General features: G+C 42.2%; 1 protein-coding gene across 5 annotated transcripts; it reads right to left on the bottom strand.

Moving 5' to 3' along the window:
• Nucleotides 1-3,019: 3,019 nt before the first annotated feature.
• SMAD5 (SMAD family member 5) lies at nt 3,020-19,255 on the bottom strand. Of its 5 annotated transcripts, none has more exons than XM_061617187.1 (8): nt 19,149-19,229; nt 17,158-17,237; nt 16,215-16,743; nt 14,592-14,843; nt 11,945-12,064; nt 5,955-6,176; nt 5,164-5,420; nt 3,020-4,555 (listed from the first exon to the last, which is right to left on the bottom strand). In XM_061617187.1, exons 3-8 carry the CDS (start codon nt 16,615-16,617, stop codon nt 4,412-4,414), a joined length of 1,398 nt encoding a protein of 465 aa, XP_061473171.1. In that variant the 5' UTR covers nt 16,618-16,743; nt 17,158-17,237; nt 19,149-19,229; the 3' UTR covers nt 3,020-4,411. The 5 variants fall into 5 exon arrangements, with proteins under 5 accessions (XP_061473171.1, XP_061473172.1, XP_061473170.1 ...); XM_061617188.1 differs by lacking the exon at nt 19,149-19,229 and adding an exon at nt 18,901-19,134; XM_061617186.1 differs by lacking the exon at nt 17,158-17,237 and having other exon boundaries at nt 19,149-19,255.
• Nucleotides 19,256-21,806: the final 2,551 nt, after the last annotated feature.

Genomic DNA, 21,806 nt, shown 5'->3' with positions numbered 1-21,806 from the left:
GTCCCTGGGCCTCAAGTATTGTCCTGGTTCCGAAAAAAGATGGAACGACAAGGTTTTGCATTGATTATCGGCTAATCCATAAAATTACTGTCCCAGATGCATATCCTATGCCTAGGGTAGACGCAATGTTAGAGTTATTGGGGGCAGCAACCATTATCTCTACACTAGATCTCTGTAAAGGATTTTGGCAAATGGAACTAGACGAGCAATCCAGAGCCAAAACTGCCTTCAGTACACCAGATGGGTTATATGAGTTTGTGACCTTACCCATGGGACTAAGGAACTCACCAAGTTCATTTCAGAGGCTAATCAATACTGTGTTGCGAGGCATGTCAGATTTTGCAGCGGCCTATATCGATGACGTGGCCATTTTTAGCAAGTCGGTGCCTGAGCATGTCCAACACCTGACAACAGTATTTGAGGCCTTAAGAAAAGCAGGCCTCACAATAAAAGCTAAGAAATGCCAGTTTGGACTAAAGGAAGTAATCTATTTAGGACATAAGGTGGGGAGTGGGAAAATCACCCCCTTATGGAGCAAGGTGGAGGCAATACAAGCGTGGCCGATCCCCTTAACCAAAAAACAAGTAAGGGCATTTCTGGGTATGGCTGGATTTTATAGGAAGTTTGTGAGAAATTTTGGGGAAATAGCAACCCCTTTGCATGAATTAACAAAGAAGAAGTGTTCTGAGCGTGTGGTATGGACGGATGAATGTCAGAAGGCTTTTGATCTACTGAAGCAAGCCTTGTGCCAAGGACCCATATTAATAGCACCAGACTATGAGAAACCATTCATCGTGGCTACAGATGCGTCGGACCTGGCGCTGGGAGTCGTCTTGCTACAGGAGAGAGAAGGCACCAGACATCCAGTGGCATACCTGAGTCGCAAGCTGACGCCGAGGGAGAAAAACTATTCGTCGGTCCAGAAGGAGTGCCTAGCGGTCGTGTGAGGACTGAACAAGTTGCGCCCATACGTGTGGGGACGAAGATTCACAGTGACTACGGATCATCGGGCCTTGTTATGGTTGCAGACTATGAAAAACCATAACACTATGCTGCAGAGGTGGTCCTGGGCCCTACAGGACTATCAAGTGGACTTCCAGTTCATCAAAGGCAAGGACAATGTACTGGCCGATGGACTTTCCAGGCAAGTGGCTGGGACTGCAGTGACGTGACCAGACAGAGGAACAAAGAAAGACATTTTCCCCATAGAGACTTTTATTTGTTAACGCGACGTATAAATCCTGGAACAGGAATAATACTCTGCTGTTGTTTAAGGGGGGGGAAATGTGATGTTCCTATATTAATGTATATATGGTAAGTGTTGTTGTTTTAGAAGATACATGGTAAGTGGAGTGAAAGAGGAGGGGGAGTGAATGGGCAGTAGAATGCGAGATGATTGGCTGACTGTTTAAAATGGCTGAATGTATAAAAGGAAGAGTGAGAGTGGAATAGAGGGGGAGAAGAGAACTGAGTGGGTTGCTTGGTGGGGTTTAGAGAGTTGTTTGCCAGGAGGGAGGTGGAGTTCGGATTAGGATTGAGTAAAACCATATGCTTATGTGCCTTAAGAAGAAATCTTGTTAATCTGGTTAGCTTTGTTATCTGTAATAAATACTTAATTTGGTTTACCAAAGGCCTGATCCTTGGCTGGGGTTTCACAGACCAGAAGGGAGGGTAAGGTAATGACCAAGGCTGAAGGGGAACTGTAACAAATGGTGGCAGCGGTGAAGAGAATAACAATACCAGTATTCAGAGTCTCTGGGAATACTAGTATTGGGACGTTACTGGTGGTTGCCTAGCAGGGGGATCTGTTGAGATCTGTGCTAGAGCGGGGAGAGAAACCATACGAGAGAGCGGTCCGGACTGGTGGAGTCCCTGGTGGTGCCTAGTGACAGGCAGTAACCACGAGCAAGTAGGAACCTGACAGGGAGAGCCAGGGAAGGACGCATCACAGAGACCATGTCCAAGTGCCTGGAATCCGTGAGTGGATGGATGGGAAGGAACAGGTTGAAGCTGAATCCCGATAAGACTGAGGTGCTACTTGTGGGTGACAAGGGAAGGTTGGGAGATGTTGACCTGATGTTCAATGGGGTGAGATTACCCCTAAAGGACCAGGTCCGCAGCCTTGGGGTTGTTCTTGATTCCAAGCTGTCCATGGAGGCTCAGATTTCGGCAGTGAGCCGGGCAGCTTGGTATCAATTACACCTCATTCGTAGGCTGCAACCCTACCTTCCTGTTCATCAGCTCCCACTGGTAGTACATGCCCTGGTCATCTCTCGTTTAGACTACTGTAATGCGCTCTACGTGGGATTACCCTTGAAAACGGTCCGGAAATTGCAACTTATACAAAATGCTGCGGCTCGACTACTCACAAATTGTCGCCGCCGGGAACACATCACTCCAGTGTTGTTCGATCTGCACTGGCTTCCAGTTATTTTCCGGGCTCAATTCAAGGTGTTGGTATTAACCTTTAAATTCCTATACGGTTTCAGCCCAGTTTACCTGATGGAGCGCCTCCAGCGCCACCAATTATGCCACCCGACAAGATCAGCCACTCAGCACCTTCTCTCAGTCCCACCAACTAAAATAGCTAGGTTGGTGGGGACGAGAGAGAGGGCATTTTCAGTGGCGGCCCCCACTCTCTGGAACTCCCTCCCATATGATCTTCGGCATGCCCCTTCCCTGAACGTATTCCGCAAAGCCTTGAAGACCTGGCTCTTCAGACAGGCCTTTGGGACTTCCGGGGAGGGTTAATTTTTAGGACAAATTGCCTATTACTCCGAACTGTTACTATTTTACTGTTATGTTGTATTTTATTTGTATTTTATTGTGATGCATTATTGCAATTGAATTGTACGTCGCCTAGAGTGGCCATCGGCCAGATAGGCGACACACAAATTAAATTATTATTATTATTATTATTATTATTACACTGACTTTTGAGGGAGATCAAATAACTGAATGTGAGGGTTTGAGTAAGTTTTTCTTAGCACAGAACAGCTGCAGGACATAAACAACACACTTAAGAGTAACTTCATCTTTATCAGACTAATTGTACTGGTAACTGCTGGTTACATAGGCATACATCTGTATTCCTTATACAGATAACAGAAATATTCCTGAATGGTCACCAATGGCTTCTTAATACAGGATAACTTACATATTCACCGAGATCCTGGCATTCATCTCTATGTCAGTTAAAGCCCTCCAGCGGGCTTAGTAACAACTCTGTACAGAATCAGGCCATAAACTGACAACTCAAGTGGGATTAAGATCCTTGACTTCCCACATTATGTCGGCTCCACACCCCAATATCAATCATCTTTTTGTTATCAAAGGACTGGTTTGCCTCAGTCATCTGAACAGCAAACATTTTGTATCACCAAAGTGAGATTCCCAATATTCTTGCTATAGAAGTATGAAGGGGTTGTAATTAATATTGAAAACAAAACAATGAAGTTAAGAACCCTCCAGGATACCAACTATGGAGAGGCAAAACAAAATGGAAAGCTGAATACATACCTTGCAATGCAATATAAAAAAGTTGTAGTGTTTTGCACTATAATAAATATGGATTTCCTAGAAAGCTATACTTGCTCAAGGTATAACCCACAGAAGGAGTATAAGTCAAGGGAAAATTGAAAATTATCTAGGCAAGAGAGTGCCTCAGATCACGTTTGTTAAGGCCGCAATCCATGTCAACTCAGAAAGAAGCTCCATTGGGTTCAATGGGACTTACTCCCAGGTAGCTCTGTACTGGATTGCAGCCTAAGGCACACTCATCTAGAAGTAAGTTCCATTGAGCTAAACTTCTGAGCTCAATCAAACATACATGCACATGACTGTACTGTAAAGACAGTATTAAGTTGGACTGGGGTACAGGTAAAATCACTATTGTTCATGACAGAACTTGCAGTAATGCATTCCAGTACCACTACTGTATCTGCAATGTGGTTTTCTGCATGCATATACTAAAGTCACACTATTTATTCAAGCGAAAGGCAAACTCAGGTGTAATAAAGCTAGTTTTGTTTATGGACATTATCCACAAAATTATAGAACATTAAAAACTGGTTGTAAGTTGCAACTAAACAATTTTAGCAAAAAAGTATTTCCCCCCCCCCAATGTCAGTTCAAAAATGTGTTCCAAGTAGACATGATAAAATATTTTCTGTGGAGTCAATGATGATTAAGTGTGTATATCAAAGAGATATAAAATCCTGAATTTTCAGTTTTCCTCCCAACTTGGCTGTTTCCTTAAGATAAAAAATCAAAGGAAAAGCGATTAAAAAATGAAATTGGTCATTGGTAGAAGAACATTAATGAACAGCATGTTCTTACAGTATCCACAGTGGAAGTATCTGTCAAATTAGAAAATGGTCACTAAAGTTATGACTGAAGAAATTCTTTGGTACTATGAAACAGAAGAGATTGGATTAAGAGGAGAGCCCATTTGGGTAAGTACTTTATCCAGCCACTGCAGAGGCCCATGAAGATGGATTTCTATCCAGCATGGGGTGCTTGTAACATCTTGCCGGTGATATTCTGCTCCCCATCCCTGCAAAAATGAACAGACATTGAATGGGTATCCAAAAATAGTTCTGAAAACAATCTATGCTGATTAGTATAGTAAATTCCTTTTAAAAATCCTCCGTTTCCCTCCTAAAGAAGTCTAGCACATCAGAGCTAATAGAATATAGGTGTATGGAGAGATGGCAGGATACTATATTTTTCCATTCCTACCACAGAAAGCACATCCTTAAATCAACCCAATATTCTCTCTATAGGCCTCTGTGTACTAGGATTCCCAGCATACTTGAGCTACATAGTTTTTGGGAATGGAGGACAATTATGGTTCACTGGGCCAATCTTCATCCTTTTGGAAAGGCCTGCAAATGAATACAGAGGATGCATCTGTCCATTTGACACCAGCCTCAATGTCAGTCACATCAACAGGAAGGAAATGTGTGTTGGAAAGAATACATGTGAACCACCTCCACAACATTCCCAGTGCTGAGAGACTGTGACTTTTATTTCTGTGGATTTTCTAGATTACATTGGGGGTAACGACCCAGTTGTAGAAGTCTGATTGTCCATTTAAATTATTGTCTTAGTGAATATACTTCAAAAATTCCTCAAATACACATTATAGCAAATTCACCTTACCTTCACAAAACTCATCCGAATTGTGCACATTTTGGTGAGCTCATACACTGCTTCAAACCCATGATTGACTGACTGAGCTAAAAGCTGAGCGAATTCCTGATTGTTAAAAATTTTTAAGCTACAGCCACTAGGAATCTTGCACACAGTCGTAGGGTGAAATCCATGATGATAATTGCAATTCCTACTTTGCACAAATATACTGCTGTCACTCAAGCACTCGGCATAGACTTCCCCACCAATGTAGTAGAGATGGACACCTGTGGGCGGGGAGGGAAACCCAAATATTTAATAGGATTAGTTGCATAAACTGTTATAGCATCTCACACTCAGATGTCAAAAAATCTAGCCAGCTTTCTATTTGAAAAGGGCTCCAGCAAGAATAGTTTCCAGTTGTTCTAATACATCAGAGTACACTTTCATTTCAAAAACTGAATCTCTTATCAGCCACTAGATGTCCTCCTTCGATGAAATAAGAACAAACTTCTTCATTAAATGATAAAAAGTTTTAACAGAGATGACCTAAGCACTGCTGGTATCCTGTTATTAGGAAGCTGTTATTCAAAATCATGAGCCATATTGGCAGGTTAGTTCAAAGCATCTGATCAGAGGGTTCCTTGATTTATCTTTGGTGTGATTTATATAAAATTACTGAACTGTGTAACATACATATCCTAGCTGAATTATGCGAGCTTACAATTATTTTTTCAAGCAGTGTATTACTGCACTCAGCTACATTATTTCATTACTGAGGAAGGTTTGTTATGATCATGCAAAGTATACTTCCACATTACCTTTTCCAATGTGTCTCCGGGTGTTCTCAATTGTTGAATTACGATTGACGTTGGAGAGCAAACCTAAGCAGAATCTGTTTTTGTTGTTAGAAGGATCCGTAAACCCATCTACTAAGATACTAGTGGAAGATGCATGAAAAGCCTCCCCAACTCGATTGTTTAATTCATAATACACAATTGAACACCAATGTTTGGGTTCTTCATAGGCCACAGGGTGAACATCTATGAAGAAAAACAAAATGTATGGACATTCAGCATCTCCAACAGCTAACTCTCTAGTCTCTCAGATACACCATTAATGCATTTTTCTTATGCAAAGAACTTTCAGAAATCTTCCAACAACCCTGCAATGTACGCCAGTGCCATCATCACCACAAGACAGATGGGGAACCAAGTCTTTGAAGATAGTGACATGGCTGAGCTGAGATGTGAAGCAGAGACATATAGCTCATGTTTATAACAATTACACAATGCCAGTTGCAGACTTCATGAAAATATTTCATTTTAATCCTACTGAAATGCTTCTTTCTTTAAAGCACAGCTCATGTCTGTACTGAATGGACTTTCAAGAACAGCATCCATTTAAAGAATTTATACTTATAAGAAGAAATGGGGTTGCTTTAATAGTGAGAAGTGATGTAGCAAGAGCAATTAGGAGCTACAATGCAAGGTCTGATCGAGTAATATCAATGAGATTAAATGGGAAACCTATCAACATAACCATCATCCAAGTCTATGCTCTGATGAATGCAGAAGAAGAGGAATTGGAGAGATTTTACACAGAAGTACAGGAGGAAATTGATCACACACCAAAACAAGATGTGCTGATAATCATGGGGGACTGGAATGCAAAAGTAGGGAACAGAGAAGAATTAGGAATTGTGGGGCCTAGGAGACAGAAACGAAGCAGGAGAAAGACTTATTGAATTCTGTGAAGCCAATAATTTGTTTCTTGCGAACACATTTTTTGAACAACCAAAGAGACGACTGTACACGTGGACATCACCAAATGGTCAATATAGGAATCAAATTGATTATATGGTAGCAGAAGATGGAAAAGTTCCATACTTTCTGCAAAAACAAAACCAGGAGCAGACTGCGGTACAGATCATGAACTGGTTGTATGGAAAGTAAAGCTAAAGAAGACCAACAAAGCAATCATAATGCCAAAATACAATTTAAATAACATCCCAGAAGAATATAAAGATCAAATAAGGAACAGGTTTGAGGCATTAAACTTAGTTGACAGAGAACCAGCAGAACTATGGAATGAAGTCAGAGACATTATCAGAGAAGAATGCAAAAAGACAATACCTTTAGTTAAAAAGAGAAAGACCCCAATGGATGACTGAAGGAACTTTTCAAATGGTTAAAGAGAGAAGGAAGGCAAAAGCAAAAGGAGATAGAAACACAGTCACAACCCTAAATGCAATAATACAGCGACTAGTACATAGGGACAAAGAGAACTGTTACAATAGTTACTGTATAGAAATAAAAGAGGACAACAAAAAGGGTAGAACAAGAGCCCTGTTCCAAAAGATTAGAGAAATGAAAGGGAAATTTAAACCAAGAGTAGGGATGTTGAATAATCCACAGGGGAACACACTGACTGACCAAGATGAAATAAAAGGAAGATGGAAGCAATACACTGAAGAACTCTATAAAAGAGATGCAAGGATGACAGATTCATTCACGGAGGAACCATATGATGAAGAACCGGAAATTTTAGAATGCGAGGTGAAAGCTTCTCTTAAAATACTTGGAAGAAACAAATCACCAGGAATAGATGGCATACCAATAGAGTTGCTACAAGCTACTGAGAATGAATCAGTTCAAATTTTGACTAAAATCTGTCAAGAAATATTGAAAACTGAACAATGGCCCACAGACTGGAAGCGTTCCATATACATCCCAATTCCAAAGAAAGGGGATCCCAGGGAATGCAGTAATTATCAAACTATTGCTTTAATATCCCATGCAAGTAAAGTAATGCTCAAGATTCTACAACAAACCCATATATAGAGCGAGAAATGCCAGACGTCCAAGCTGGATTTAGAAAGGGAAGAGGTACCAGAGATTACAGCAAAGCCTTTGACTGTGTAGATCATGAAAAACTATGGAATGCTTTAAAAGAAATGGGGGTGCCACAGCATCTGATTGTCCTGATGCACAACCTATACTCTGGACAAGAGGCTACTGTAAGGACAGAATATGGAGAAACCGATTGGTTCCCCATTGGAAAGGGTGTGAGACAGGGGTGTATTTTATCACCCTATTTATTTAATCTATATGCAGAACATATCATACGGAAAGCAGGATTGGACCAAGAAGGAGGTGTTAAAATTGGAGGGAGAAATATCAATAATTTAAGATATGTAGACGATACCATACTACTAGCAGAAACCAGTAATGATTTGAAACGAATACTGATGAAAGTTAAAGAGGAAAGCACAAAAGCAGGACTACAGCTGAATGTCAAAAAGACTAAAGTAATGACAACAGAAGATTTATGTAACTTTACAGTTGACAATGAGGACACTGAACTTGTTAAGGATTATCAATACCTTGGCACAATCATTAACCAAAATGGAGACAATAGTCAAGAAATCAGAAGAAGGCTAGGACTGGGGAGGGCAGCTGTGAGAGAACTAGAAAAGGTCCTCAAATGTAAAGATGTATCACTGAACACTAAAGTCAGGATAATTCGGACCATGGTATTTCCGATCTCTATGTATGGATGTGAAAGTTGGAGAGTGAAAAAAGCTGATAAGAGAAAAATTAATGCATTTGAAATGTGATGTTGGAGAAGAGCTTTGCGGATACCATGGAATGCAAAAAAGACAAATAATTGGGTGTTAGAACAAATTAAACCAGAACTATCACTAGAACCTAAAATGATGAAACTGAGGTTAACATACTTTGGACACATGAGAAGACATGATTCACTAGAAAAGATAATAATGCTTGGAAAAACAGAAGGAAGTAGAAAAAGAGGAAGACCAAACAAGAGATGGATTGATTCCATAAAGGAAGCCACAGACCTGAACTTACAAGATCTGAACAGGGTGGTTCATGACAGATGCTCTTGGAGGTCACTGATTCATAGGGTTGCCATAAGTCGTAGTCGACTTGGAGGCACATAACAACATACTTATAAACTAAGACAGTCTTTAAATACACATACAATTAAAAGTCATTAGTTTGCCTAATTGGTTGTTCATTGAACACCTAATCATTCAACAAAGTCCTTTTTCCTTCAAAAATACATTTTTTAAAAGACAACGTCAAAAGCAGTGCAAATGAAACCTATGTTTATTTTACCATGTATCCTCTTAAAGACTTTTGCTGGCTGCCTGCTTGGCATAACCTTGAACCTTTTCTCAACTTCACCATCAATATGCATGGGGCAACGACTTGCACATTGTTTGTTCCAATGTTTAAAGCTCTGAATTTGTCTCTAAAGGTAAAGGTGTTCCTGCACTTATAGTGCGAGTCGTTTCCGACTCTTAGGGTGACGTCTTGGGACGTTTACTAGGCAGACCGCATATATGGGGTGGGATTGCCAGTTCCTTCCCCAGCCTTTCTTTATCCCGCAGCATATGCCGGGTACTCATTTTACCGACCACAGATGGATGGAAGGCTGAGTGGACCTCGACCCCTTTTACCGGAGATTCGACTTCCTCCTTCCATTGGAATCGAACTCCGGCCATGAGCAGAGGTTCGGCTGTGTTACCGCCGCTTACCACTCTGCGCCACGGAGCACTAATTTAAACTTATATCTCACTGTCTGATAGTTTTAATGTTGCTTACATTTTACAAGTAAATTATCCTGAAGAGCGTACATCCCTCTTACCCTCTAACACCCAAGATGCAATTTGACACAAAAAAGTCTTAAATACGTCTCCTTAAACCAAATTCGTGTTTTTGCTCTACCCATAAAGGTCCCTCTCATGCTGCACATCTCTGCACATTCACACTCACCCCTCAAACAATGAAGTTCCTCTGTACTTCTAACATCCTCAGCCAATAACAGAATTATAAATGGCTGAAGGGCAACATTAGTTGCTGCTCATTCAATAATAATAATAATAATAAATTTAATTTTTGTGTTGCCTATCTGGCCGAAGCCACTCTAGGCGACGTACAAACTAAAATTCAGTAAATTACAATACAATACAGATAAAATACAATAAAATCAGAACGATCATTAATCACAGCAGCATGAAATCAGTTAGGGCGATCAATAGATAATAAAATATCCCAAAAAAGTTAGCCCTCCCCGGAATTCCTGAAGGCCTGTCCAAAAAGCCAAGTTTTTAACGCCCGGCGAAATATATCCAGGGAAGGGGCATGGCGAAGATCGAATGGGAGGGAGTTCCAGAGAGTGGGGGCTGCCACTGAAAATGCCCTCTCTCTAGTCCCTAACCAACCTAGCTGTTTTCGTTGGTGGGACTGAGAGAAGGTCCTGAGTGGCTGATCTTGACGGGTGGCATAATTGGTGGCGCTGGAGGCGCTCCTTCAGATAAACTGGGCCGAGACCGCATAGGGATTTAAAGGTTAATACCAACACCTTGAATTGGGCCCGGAAAACAACTGGCAGCCAATGTAGGTGAAATAATACTGGCGTGATGTGATCACGGCGGCGGCTGTTTGTAAGCAACTGAGCCGCCGCATTCTGCACCAGTTGTAGTTTCCGGACCGTTTTCAAGGGTAACCCCACGTAGAGCGCATTGCAGTAGTCTAATCGAGAGGTGACCAGGGCGTGTACCACCAGTGGGAGCTGATGAATAGGGAGGTAGGGTTGCAGCCTCCGTATGAGATGTAATTGGTACCAAGCTGCCCAGCTCACTGCCGAAATCTGAGCCTCCATGGACAGCTTGGAATCAAGAACCACCCCGAGGCTGCGGACCTGATCTTTCAGGGGTAAACTCACCCCATTAAACTGTAGGTCAACAGCATCCAACCTCCCCCTGTCACCCACAAGTAGCACCTCGGTCTTATCAGGATTGAGCTTCAGTCTGTTCCTTCCCATCCATCCACTCACGGATTCCAGGCACTTGGACAAGGTCTCCACAGCCATCTCTGGTGAAGATTTAAAGGAGAGATAGAGCTGCGTGTCATCTGCATATTGATGACATCGCAGCCCAAAACTCCTGATGATAGCTCCCGGCGGCTTTACATAGATGTTAAATAGCATGGGAGAGGATAGAACCCTGTGGCACTCCGCATGTGAGGGGCCAAGGGTCTGAAACCTCATCTCCCAATGCTACCTGTTGATGCCTGTCAGAGAGAAAGGAACGGAACCACTGCAAAACAGTGCCTCCTATTCCCAATCCTTCCAGGCGATCCAACAAGATACCGTGGTCGACGGTATCAAAAGCCGCCAAGAGATCCAGGAGGACAAGAAAGGTGGATTCTCCCCCGTCTAATGCTCTCCTCATATCATCCACCAGAGCGAGCAAGGCTGTTTCAGTACTATGTCCAGTCCTGAAACCCGATTGGTATGGATCCAAATAATCCGTTTCATCCAAGTGTGCTGCCAACTGGCCAGCCACCACTCGCTCAATGATCTTCCCCAAAAATGGCAGATTTGAAACGGGACGAAAGTTGTTCAAGACTTTGGGATCCAAGGAGGCCTTTTTCAAAATAGGTTTTATAATTGCCTCCTTGAGGGTTGGTGGCAAAACACCCTCCTTCAAGGATGCATTTACCACCGCCCTGATCCCTTCGCCTAATTTCTCCCTACATTTCATAAGAAACCATGATGGGCAAGGATCAATCAGACAGGTGGTAGGCTTTACCGTTGAAAGCACCTTGTCCACATCCTCAGAAGGAGGATGCCACAGAACTGCTGGCCACAGAAAACCTTCTAAGGGACAGGGATAAATGGTAGCTGGAAAAACAGCAGTTTTGATAGCAGGCTATTCTCTCTCATACAGAGTGTGAATGACAAATATTCACAAGTCTACCAAACACATTGTTTACCTTACCTCTACTGGAAATATTTGGCATTATCTGAGGGATCATATTATTGCTTGTGTCCATAGACTGTGAATTATCTTGCCCCATTTGATCTTCAGGAGGCATATATGCTGGTGGTGGTGTATCTGCTGTAGAGAAATATTAGAAGTCTGAACATTTTATCCAGCCTAATCAGAGCTCCTGTCTCCCTGCAAAATCAATTGTTCCTTCCCCATTTCTGTTATCCTTTTTTCTTACCTCCTCACTCCCATTTTTCTGCTTCCTTTGGGATCTAATCTCTCTCTCTAAATAAACTGTTTTCTAAATAGTAGGTTGATCAGATTTGTCTGTGTTTCTCTCTCCTACATCTATACATACTTTCCTCATTCCCCATAGCCCTCTGGGCCACAACCTCATTCTTCCTGCTCTAGTGATGATCAGGAAGGCAACATTTTTCATTTGATGTAAACTGCTTTAAAAAAAATGAAATAGCAAAATACAAATATATTTATAAGTAAATAAAATTAACCGGGTTCTCAGACTTAGACTATTAGCTACAAATACTTTGAAGCAGTTCCACTGCTTCCCATTGACAGCAATGGGATCAAACTACAAGTCAACATATTTCAAATGAAAGATGCCATTCCCAATTTTGCCATCCGCTTTTACGTTACAGCAATTATTTTGCTGTATTGACATGCTTGACAACTGAATCGCTCACTTCTAGAAACATCTCTTCAAAACCCATGGTAATCCTTACTCCAGCCTTGCAGTTACATCAACTTTTCTTTACGACTTCATGTCTGGTCTGCTTATGCAGATCACAGGGAGCAATCTTGAACCTTTCCTAACACTAACTTAGTACATTTTCCAGCACCTTTTCCCCTTCTTCCCTGTTTTGACAAGGTACTTCTTCCACCAATCATCATGTTACAGCATCTTCAACTATCTTATTTAAGGTTTGGAGCAGTCACCACTTACAAACCAACCCAATGTAAGAATACTGAGTTTTGTACTTATCAAAATTATCCCACCAGTTCAAGTGCAAACAACAAAGTCCTTGATATGTCCTTGAAAGTCCTTCAGATATGAGTGTTGAGGAATGAGAGGAAAGATCTTCCTTGAATCCCTATACTGCCTTCCTGTTCACTTCCACTTTCGGCATCAGGTTCTCATCCTTACTTCCAAAATCCTCCACAGCCTGGCACCACTTGATTGTTTTGCTCTTGTATCCCAACAAAACCATGACATTCACTTGTTCAGTGTCACCACCACCCTCAGGCATCCAACGGTCTCCTGTTTCCTCAAATGACTCCACTCTTTTCCCTTGCCAAGCTTATGTATGGAACTGTCTCTCAGAATGCTTCTGTGATGCCACCTATCTTATGTTCTTCAAAACCCTCTCAAAACCCACCATTTTCATCAAGACTGTGGCACAACCTCCCAGTCCCCATATTCTTCCATAACTAAGACCAAATATGTTTAACTGCAATAACAATGTATTGTTCCCCTGTTCATTCCACCTCTACTCCCCTCTTTTTCCTCTGTTGTCTCCCTGGTGTTATTGTCTGTATTAAGCCCACTGAGGCAGAGATCCTTCCTCTCATTCTTTGTATAGTACTATAATAAAATGGCTTATGCTTTATAAGTTGGAAGTGTGGCAGGAACAACTCCTGTTTGGGTTCTTCTGTCTGTATTCCAAAAGGAACATAGAGTTAGGGTCCTCCACCTGGCTAGGCTTGCCTACCTTTACCCTGTGCTCTGATCTACCTATCTTCCTTCTATTGTAAACTGATAATGCTCAGGGAAGCTGACCTGCCCCTCCTTCATCGTCTTCTTCAACTGTCTGAGGAGAGAGGAGACATGCCTTTGGTCTCTCTCCTGAAACCATGAGGGCAATACTCAAGTCTAGGCATTGTGCCTCCAGCTTAGGAAAGGCATACCTAGTTCTAACTATCTACTATGTATTTCTCTGTTATCTTTTCAATGCCTACTGAAGACTTTCTTCTTTCAACAAGCCTTTTAAGTAGACACCTTATCCCAGTCTGTGTCTGTTGGAATTGCTTTTAAATACATTTCTAAAGCTTTTTAAAAAATGTTTTTAAACATGTTTTGTTTTAATGTTTTTAAGGATGTTTTGTTGTAATATATTTTTAATGTCTGTTTTTATTATGTTTTAGAGTGTTTTTAGTGCTTTTGTTTGCCGCCCTGGGCTGCTACTGGAAGGGCTACATATATACATATAAATGAATAAAGTAGCTTTTCCTATTTTATTAAGTCTTAAGTGATTTAACCACAGGGTACAAGCTTGCTTCTTAGGTATGCCTTTCCTATCTACTCACACATCCTATCCTACACACACTGGCACCTGCAGCTCAGAACACTCAGCTACTCTCCATATGCATAACATTATCCAAATCTTTCACCTGTGTCTTCTGTCCTACTATCCATCCAAAACATAAATGTACACAGGAATATATAAAACAGCAACATTCTCATCACAAATAGCCAAATTGTTTCTTTTAACTTTTAGACTTAACTCCAAAGCTTCAAATAATGTATTTGTAGTAATTATGACAAAATGTATAGCAGGATCTCCTAAATGCAATTCTAACTCACTCTAGCTTTGTACTACAAGTTTTACTTTTCATTGAATGTCACACAGATAGTTGTTACCTGGTAGCTGAAATGGACTAGATGGTCCAGAACTAGCTGGAGAACTTGGATATGTACTGCTGCCTGGAGAAGGTGGATATGGACTACTTGGAGAAATGGGAAATGGAGTGCTGTTAGGCTGCTGGAACGAGTCTGGAAAAGTAGCATTGTGTGGCATGTGCGGTTCATTGTGACTTAGGTTTCTGAACTGAACCAAAAGGCTATGCTGTGGGTTGAATTCACTATGCCTTGGCACCAAGACTGGAGGTAGAACTGAAAAGCAAGAAAACAATATAATTAAAACAGCCTTGATGATTACCATTTGCCTACAAGATTAGTAGCGTCAAATGAAGAAGACACACAGAAAGAAGCACATTCCGGAAGGACACCTGTCAAACCACTACGTTACATTTCACAGTTGGAAAAATGTGGCTGTGTAACTCATAGTAGCCTGGTAAGAGGTGCATTCAGATGACTAATGGTGTACAAGTATGTGTGTGTGGGGGGGGCTTTTTCAGGCTGAGGGTCACATTTCCTTCTGGGCAACCTTCCTGGGGCCACATAGCAATGGTGGGCATGTCCAGAGGCAAAAGTGGGCACAACAAATGTGAATTGTACCTTTGAACAATTGGGTAGTTTGTGCACACACAAATCTCTCTCCATCCACCATCCAGGCAATCACAAAGCGTTATCAGAGTTCAAGGACACATTCCAGCAAGACAAAAAGACTCAGTGAGGGTGCAAAACAGGGTTGGAGAGGGATGTGTTTCTGAAGGGTGTGTGACCTCAGGGTTAGACAGAAAGACCCTGAGGGCCGCATTTGGCTCCTGAGTCTGAGGTTCCCCACCTCTGGTGTGAACAATGCTGAACACTTAAGGCTGGCCTAAAAGCAAGTTAAAGAACTCTGCATAAGAGACCTGTGCTGTGTTAACCAAGGCAATTTCACAGAGTAAAAGAGAAGGAAAGCAAGATTATACTTCAAAAGTAAGACAAGTAGTCTAGAATACTTTAAAAAACATTTTCCCCAAATTATTTATGAAGATTCATGTAACCAATGAAACAGGCTGAAATATTTCCATGGACGTTGTTTAGGGACAGAACCAATTATCAAGTCAGAGGAGCATTTGCTTCTATGCTAACAGAAATCTTGTTTCAAAAAGCACAGGTCAACATCCAACTAATTTGTGCCATCAGTGCATGGATTTGCATTTACACAAAGGAACTTTCCCCCCTGCAAAACTGTTCTCTAGAGCAGATTTGGGGAGGTTGCAAGGCATACGCAGGTAGAGGAGAGGAAGTTCCTTTGGGCAAGTAAAAATCCTCACACTGATGGAACAAGTTAGCTGGATACTGCCCATAGACTTTAACAAAGAAACAACCAAAGGAAGACCTACAGCATCAATGTTCCTTAAGACACAATCAATTTCACCTGGAAAACAATGCTGTGCCCAGTTCAGATCCACCAATCCGTTCTTCGCCACTGTCATCTGGCCTTCTCTTCAGTGATTCACTAAAGCTTCAAACCTATACACACTTACTTGGGAGTTCAGTGAGGCTTAATAATTCAATCAGACTTACTTCTAAGTAGGCATGCACTGTAAATCACATTACCATTTTAACACTGGTGAAAACATTCAAACGCACCTGGGCTCTCCACCCTTTTGTAATGATACGGATTGATACAAACTTCTTTCTGCTTAGATCCAAAAGGAAATTCACACATGTCCAATGGCTTAAGCTCATGATGACTCTGCAGATCAGGCCATCGCCACACACGACAGTAAATAACATGGGGAAGGCCCTTGCGGTGAGAAACTTGAAGTCGCCCATCTAACGAACGAGGAATAGTAACACATTTACTGGGTTGTCCAGGACTGCTCAGGGCTTTCTCCAGTTCCTCCATAGCTCCTTTCTTCTTTTTCAGTTTTTTAACCAAAGCATCAACTGCTTTTTCTGCCCATTTTTCCTCTTCATCACCTTGTTTCCAGCCCAAGAGACGCTTGACAGCTGGGCTAGTAAAAGAGAACAGGCTGGCCATTGACGTCATTTGACAAGTCGTTAAGCAATTTTTAAAACAAAATTGCAGATTCTCAGGCACAACAGCTGCTTTGTTGCTCCTGCTGTACAGCAGCAACTGATGTTTTTTAATCCAATGAAAAGATTCTTCTTAGGCCTGTAAAAAATAATTACAATCCATTAGTTGTTGCCATCTCACTACAGAGCCTGGGGCTGGGAGATACATCATAATCAGATATCTTAAAGGCCATTACAGTTGTATCACACACAAAGTAGACTCAGTAACTGGCTTTTAATCTATACACATTTGCATGCCACTTATATAATCTGAGCCAAACAGATAATAGAGCATGTAGGGTTGGATAGTCATGTTTAAAGCAGACCCATGGAAATGAGACTTGTCATGACTTCTCTAACTTAGCTGCAATCCAATACACACCTACCTTGGAATAAGTCCCATTGAACACAATGGATCTTACATTTGAGTAGACATGTACTGGATTACAGTCTAAAGCTGCAATCCTAATCCCACTTAGTGGGGAGTAAGACCACTGAATTCGATAGGACTTACTTTGGAGTAGACATGTTCAGGATCCTGCTGTAAGTCTGGATCCAACCCAATGTTGCTGGAAAAACTGATGCCCCTTATATCTATTAGGAAGTAAGTTGAAACAGGTAGGTGATTCAGAAGAACACTTGCCATTAATAAGGCAGCAAGCGAGACCTAATATAATTATTTATTGTATCCAATAAAAAGTAAACACTGCAGAACAGAACAGGTGCTGTACGATGCAAAACATGAGTTTTAAAAGTCACTTTTGTTCGCCTTAAGGGCTGTAAGTCAATTTCCCAAGTTCCAAGACCCAAAGAAATGCAGATGAAGAGACACATTAGAATAAATGCCAAGTAACAGCTCATTGCTTCAGAACATAGTTATGGCCAAACTGTATCTTCACACAATGCAGCTAACAGTAACAAACTGCTCCTGTTATATTACCAGCAAGATCCAACTACAACTTTAAAAAATGACATAAAAAGAGTAATGATGACAAACGGAACTAGTGTGCTGTGGCAACATGTTGATAAGACCTCATAAAATCCCTGAAGAATACTCAACAAGTACAGACACAGACAATAGGCAGTTGGCAAAAAGCAAGCGCTAAACAAAGAAAAAGGATGTCAATAACAAAGTCAGTTCCGGTCCTGCCACAGAAGCTGCCAAATATTGTCTTTGGGGCTTCTGATAAACTATAGCAAGTCAAAACAGCTGAACATTTACAGTCAATCAAGCCTGAGCACTAAGCAACAAAAAGTTTGGTGCTAGCTTGGCTGCTTCTCAAAAGTTGCTACTTATAGGTGACCCATTGTTAGATGTGAAAATACACATACAGCTATCTGTTTTTCTAGGTGAGGAAACACAGCAGAACACTATACTCACTTCCTCATCAGAAGCTGGCAATCACTTTTCAACATCTACACTCTGTCATCTTCCTCTCTAGATGTGGGACTGAAGGTTGTATACCTAAGCAGGATGCACACAAAGTGCATCCAGAGGCAGCATTCATCTAGAGGTGCCATCCTTTCACAGTCAAGAAAATATATCTGGATGGCATGGTTGCTACCAGTCTCAGTATACTCTGTATATGAGGAGTAGCCTACATATTGCCCTCAGGACATTGCTGGACTATACCTCTCATCATCCCTGAATGCTGGCCATGCTGACTAGGGCTGATGGGAGTCCAACATCTGGAGGACACCATGTTGCTTGTTCCTGCTATATATGATACAGAACAAGCAAGATAAAGTGTTATCGCACAGCGTTTCCCCACCCAACATTTCATCTTTATGGGAGCTCCCCCCAATAGAGAAAGATGTCTAGTTCCCACAGATGGCTAACATGTCTCGACTATATCCATTGGGCTCACGTGTCTGAACACACCCTCACACAAAAATACATAAACAAAACTCCTTGCACATAGAAAACTAGGAATTGGCGGGAAGGAATGCAAATCCTTTCAATCATGAGAACCCCCACCAGAAGTTTGAAGGACAGGCCAGAAACAAGTATAACATACGACTTGCTGGTTTCAGTAGCTGCAGCAACAGAACGATTCAGCTGCCTTATGACAAACGTATAGAAGCTGCGAGCATTTTTCCTCCTGTTACAACTGCCTTACAGCAGTGCAGGGCCGTGTATCCAGACTGGAGGCAGGCCACAGCCAGGGAAGCTTCAAACCCCAACAGCGCCCCCCTCCCGAACAGACTTTCGAGATGGGTAACTACCACTGGCTCGCTCCTTTACTCGCTTACTTACTCACGAGGAAGCTCTTTTCCTCTCTTGCTTTCCTTGAGCGCGCACTCTCACTCTCTCTCTCTCACACACACAAAAAGCCTCAGCAGCGGTGCGAGGCCAGGCTCTTCTCTCCAACTGCAGCGTCTCAGCCGGCCGCACTTTAATCAAGAACTCCCCTCCTCCCCCGTCCCGGTAAGCAGAGTAAGCGAGCGAGCGAACGGAAGGAAGACGCCTCATTCCCCCTAAGTCAACCGAAGAAAGCTACTTACCGCCTGACGAGCAGCGGCCGCCGGCGAAAGATGGAAGAAGCCCCCCCACCGCCCCAAGCGAGGGGATGGTCGGAGGGGAGGAGCCGGGCAGGCTCAGCAGAGCAGAGAGCACACGTGACAAGCAAACAGTAAATGCTGGCTGGCTGAGCCTGTGCTGTCACTCAATCGCCTTCAGCCAGCGGTGTGTGAGAGGAGAAGGGAGGGAGGGAGAGCGTTCTCGTTGTTCGGGTGGGGGGAGGGGAGAAAGAAAGAAGTGGTATAACAACGAGTCCCTTTTCCCTACAATGCTTGAGAACGCGGGAGAGAGAGAGAGAACGGGGGAATGCAACTTTCACAACAGTGCTGTTCTCGAGCATAATAGGAAACATTTGTTTTTAGTATCAAGTACGGTAACTTCAGTAGCACGCAAGAAAGGCGCATTTTTAATAGACAGCATCCCTCCATTTGAGAGCAACAGACCCGCACACTAATCAGTACTTTGTTTAGATTTATAGTCACGGTTGTGAAGATTATTTTTATTATACGCTGCCTGGGTGCGCAGATTTTACGGACAAAAGTCTGGCTCAGGCGAAACAGTCCTGGCTCCACGAACCATGGGCTGTTAAGTCAGGAACAGCAAACAGCCCTACTCTTCCATAGGGTAGGTACTTTGGTTGTCGTTTTATATTTATTTATTTAATTTATTTGTTATACTCCCAGGGAGGCTTACAATAAAAAATCAAACTTACATCTGAAATGGGAACTGTGGTTTAATGTCTGTTTACAAACAAGGATCTGAAAGGTCACAATGAAACATAAGGAAGCTGGTGCATAATTAAGAGTGCTGTTTTAATATCATAATTAAAGGAGTTTGTCAACTTACTCTTAAGAGCTAATTTACACCTAATAACAACCCCACTGCAACCATCACAGGGCGATGTGAGGCTACATGGGCTGATGACTGGGCATTGCATATTAACCTGATGCCTTCACATGCATGCTGTGCTCACTGGCGAATGCTACACTTTCCAATATAGTGGGAGTTACTTTTGCAGGCACTGTCATGTAATTGCTATGATTTTCAGGTTCAATGTCTCTGTGGAAGTGCCTTTTCACTGAAGTGGTGTGTCCATCAGAACATAGTGTTATAGGATTGTGGGGTTGAGATGGATGATTTCTGTGAATCTCTATCCACAGGCCCACACATTTCAGAATCAGGCATGAGACGGCACTAATCATTCATTCATCCATTGGTGATGACTCGTGGCCGAGTAAGATTGTCTTCCAAGATAAAGTCTTTAACAGTGGATCCGTAAGTGTCTGTGGAGCCCAATTCTGGATCCACACAGCATCCCACAGTGAGGACATAGGTTTCCAGATGGAAGATGGTCGCAATGAGGTTTTGTTTGACGTGCCTTCCGCTTAGCTAGTTTGTCCCGTTCGCCCTGTATTTGTGCTTCTTCAAAGGCCACATCACCTTTGATAATAGCAGACCTCCATTTGGGATGTTCATGGGCCAAGACTTCCCAGTTCTTGATGTTCATGTTACATTTTTTTAGATTCACTTTAAGAACATCTTTAAACCTCTTTTGCTGTCCACTGATATTCCATTTTCCATCCTTAAGTTGGGAGTAAAGGAGCTGCTTTGGAAGACAGTGATTAGGCATTCGAACAACATGGCCGGTCCAGCAAAGTTGATGTTGAAGGATCATTGTTTCAACATTGGTAATCTTTGCTTCTTCCAAAACGCTAATATTAGTCCATCTGTCTTCCCAAGTAATTTGCAGAATTTTCCGGAGGCAGCGTTGGTGGAATCTTTCATGAAGTTGGGCGTGGTGCTTATAAATGGTCCATGGGCATACAGTAAGGTCAGAAGTACAATGGCTTTGTAAATAAGCATTTTGATCTCCCTGCGAATATCCCGATCCTCAAACACTCTCCGCTTCATTCGGGAGAATGCGGCACTCGCAGAGCTCAGACGATGTTGAATTTCACCATCGATGTCAGCTTTTACAGAGAAATGGCTGCCAAGATAGGGGAAGTGATCAACGTTCTCCAACGTCACACCATTAAGCTGGATTGATGGTGCTACAGAGGGACTAGTTTGCACCTGTTGATGAAGCACTTTGGTTTTTTTTAATATTAAGTGAGAGGAGAGCCCAAACTTTCCATATGCTTCTGTGAAGACATTTAGGATAGTTTGAAGATCTTTCTCTGAATGTGCAGAGACTACATTATCATCGGCATATTGAAGTTCTACGACAGAGGTTGACATTACCTTTTTGCTTTTAGCCTACTGAGATTAAAAATTGTGTTGGATCATTCTTTGTCTGGTTCCTCTCCCTTGACCTTACCGCCATGGGTGACCCTCCTGGGAGTACATGACTCCTGACAGCATCGCTCACAGGGTTCATTGGAACATGCAAGCCCACTCACCACTACAAGGTGACTATCCAGCGAGGGGGGCACTAATCATACATGAGTATTGAATCCACCCTACACTATTAAGCTGGGACCTCCAATCATTTTTCCCTCTATTTTAGAGAGAACTTTTCATCCTGCAATTCCTCACTTTGTTAGCTGAGATGTTGACACACTTAACATACTTTTTTCATCTCCTTTACCCTAAAATCAGCACAGTCGAGTCAGGATTCACTGTCTGTACTTCCCCCCACCCTG

The sequence above is a fragment of the Rhineura floridana genome, chromosome 3 (assembly GCF_030035675.1).
Source record: "Rhineura floridana isolate rRhiFlo1 chromosome 3, rRhiFlo1.hap2, whole genome shotgun sequence".
Lineage (NCBI taxonomy): Eukaryota > Metazoa > Chordata > Lepidosauria > Squamata > Rhineuridae > Rhineura > Rhineura floridana.
The sequence above is the reverse complement of the archived record's forward strand: the minus strand, read 5'-3'. Positions and strand labels throughout refer to the sequence as shown.

Excerpts from the sequence above, each read along its gene's own strand:
- SMAD5 (XM_061617186.1), bottom strand. The coding sequence starts at position 16,617 with ATGACGTCAATGGCCAGCCTGTTCTCTTTTACTAGCCCAGCTGTCAAG. Across the intron at positions 6,177-11,944 it reads GCCAAATATTTCCAGTAGAG|ATGTTCACCCTGTGGCCTAT; the intron begins GTAAGGTAAACA and ends TTTTCTTCATAG. Across the intron at positions 4,556-5,163 it reads TTCGGATGAGTTTTGTGAAG|GGATGGGGAGCAGAATATCA; the intron begins GTAAGGTGAATT and ends TCATTTTTGCAG.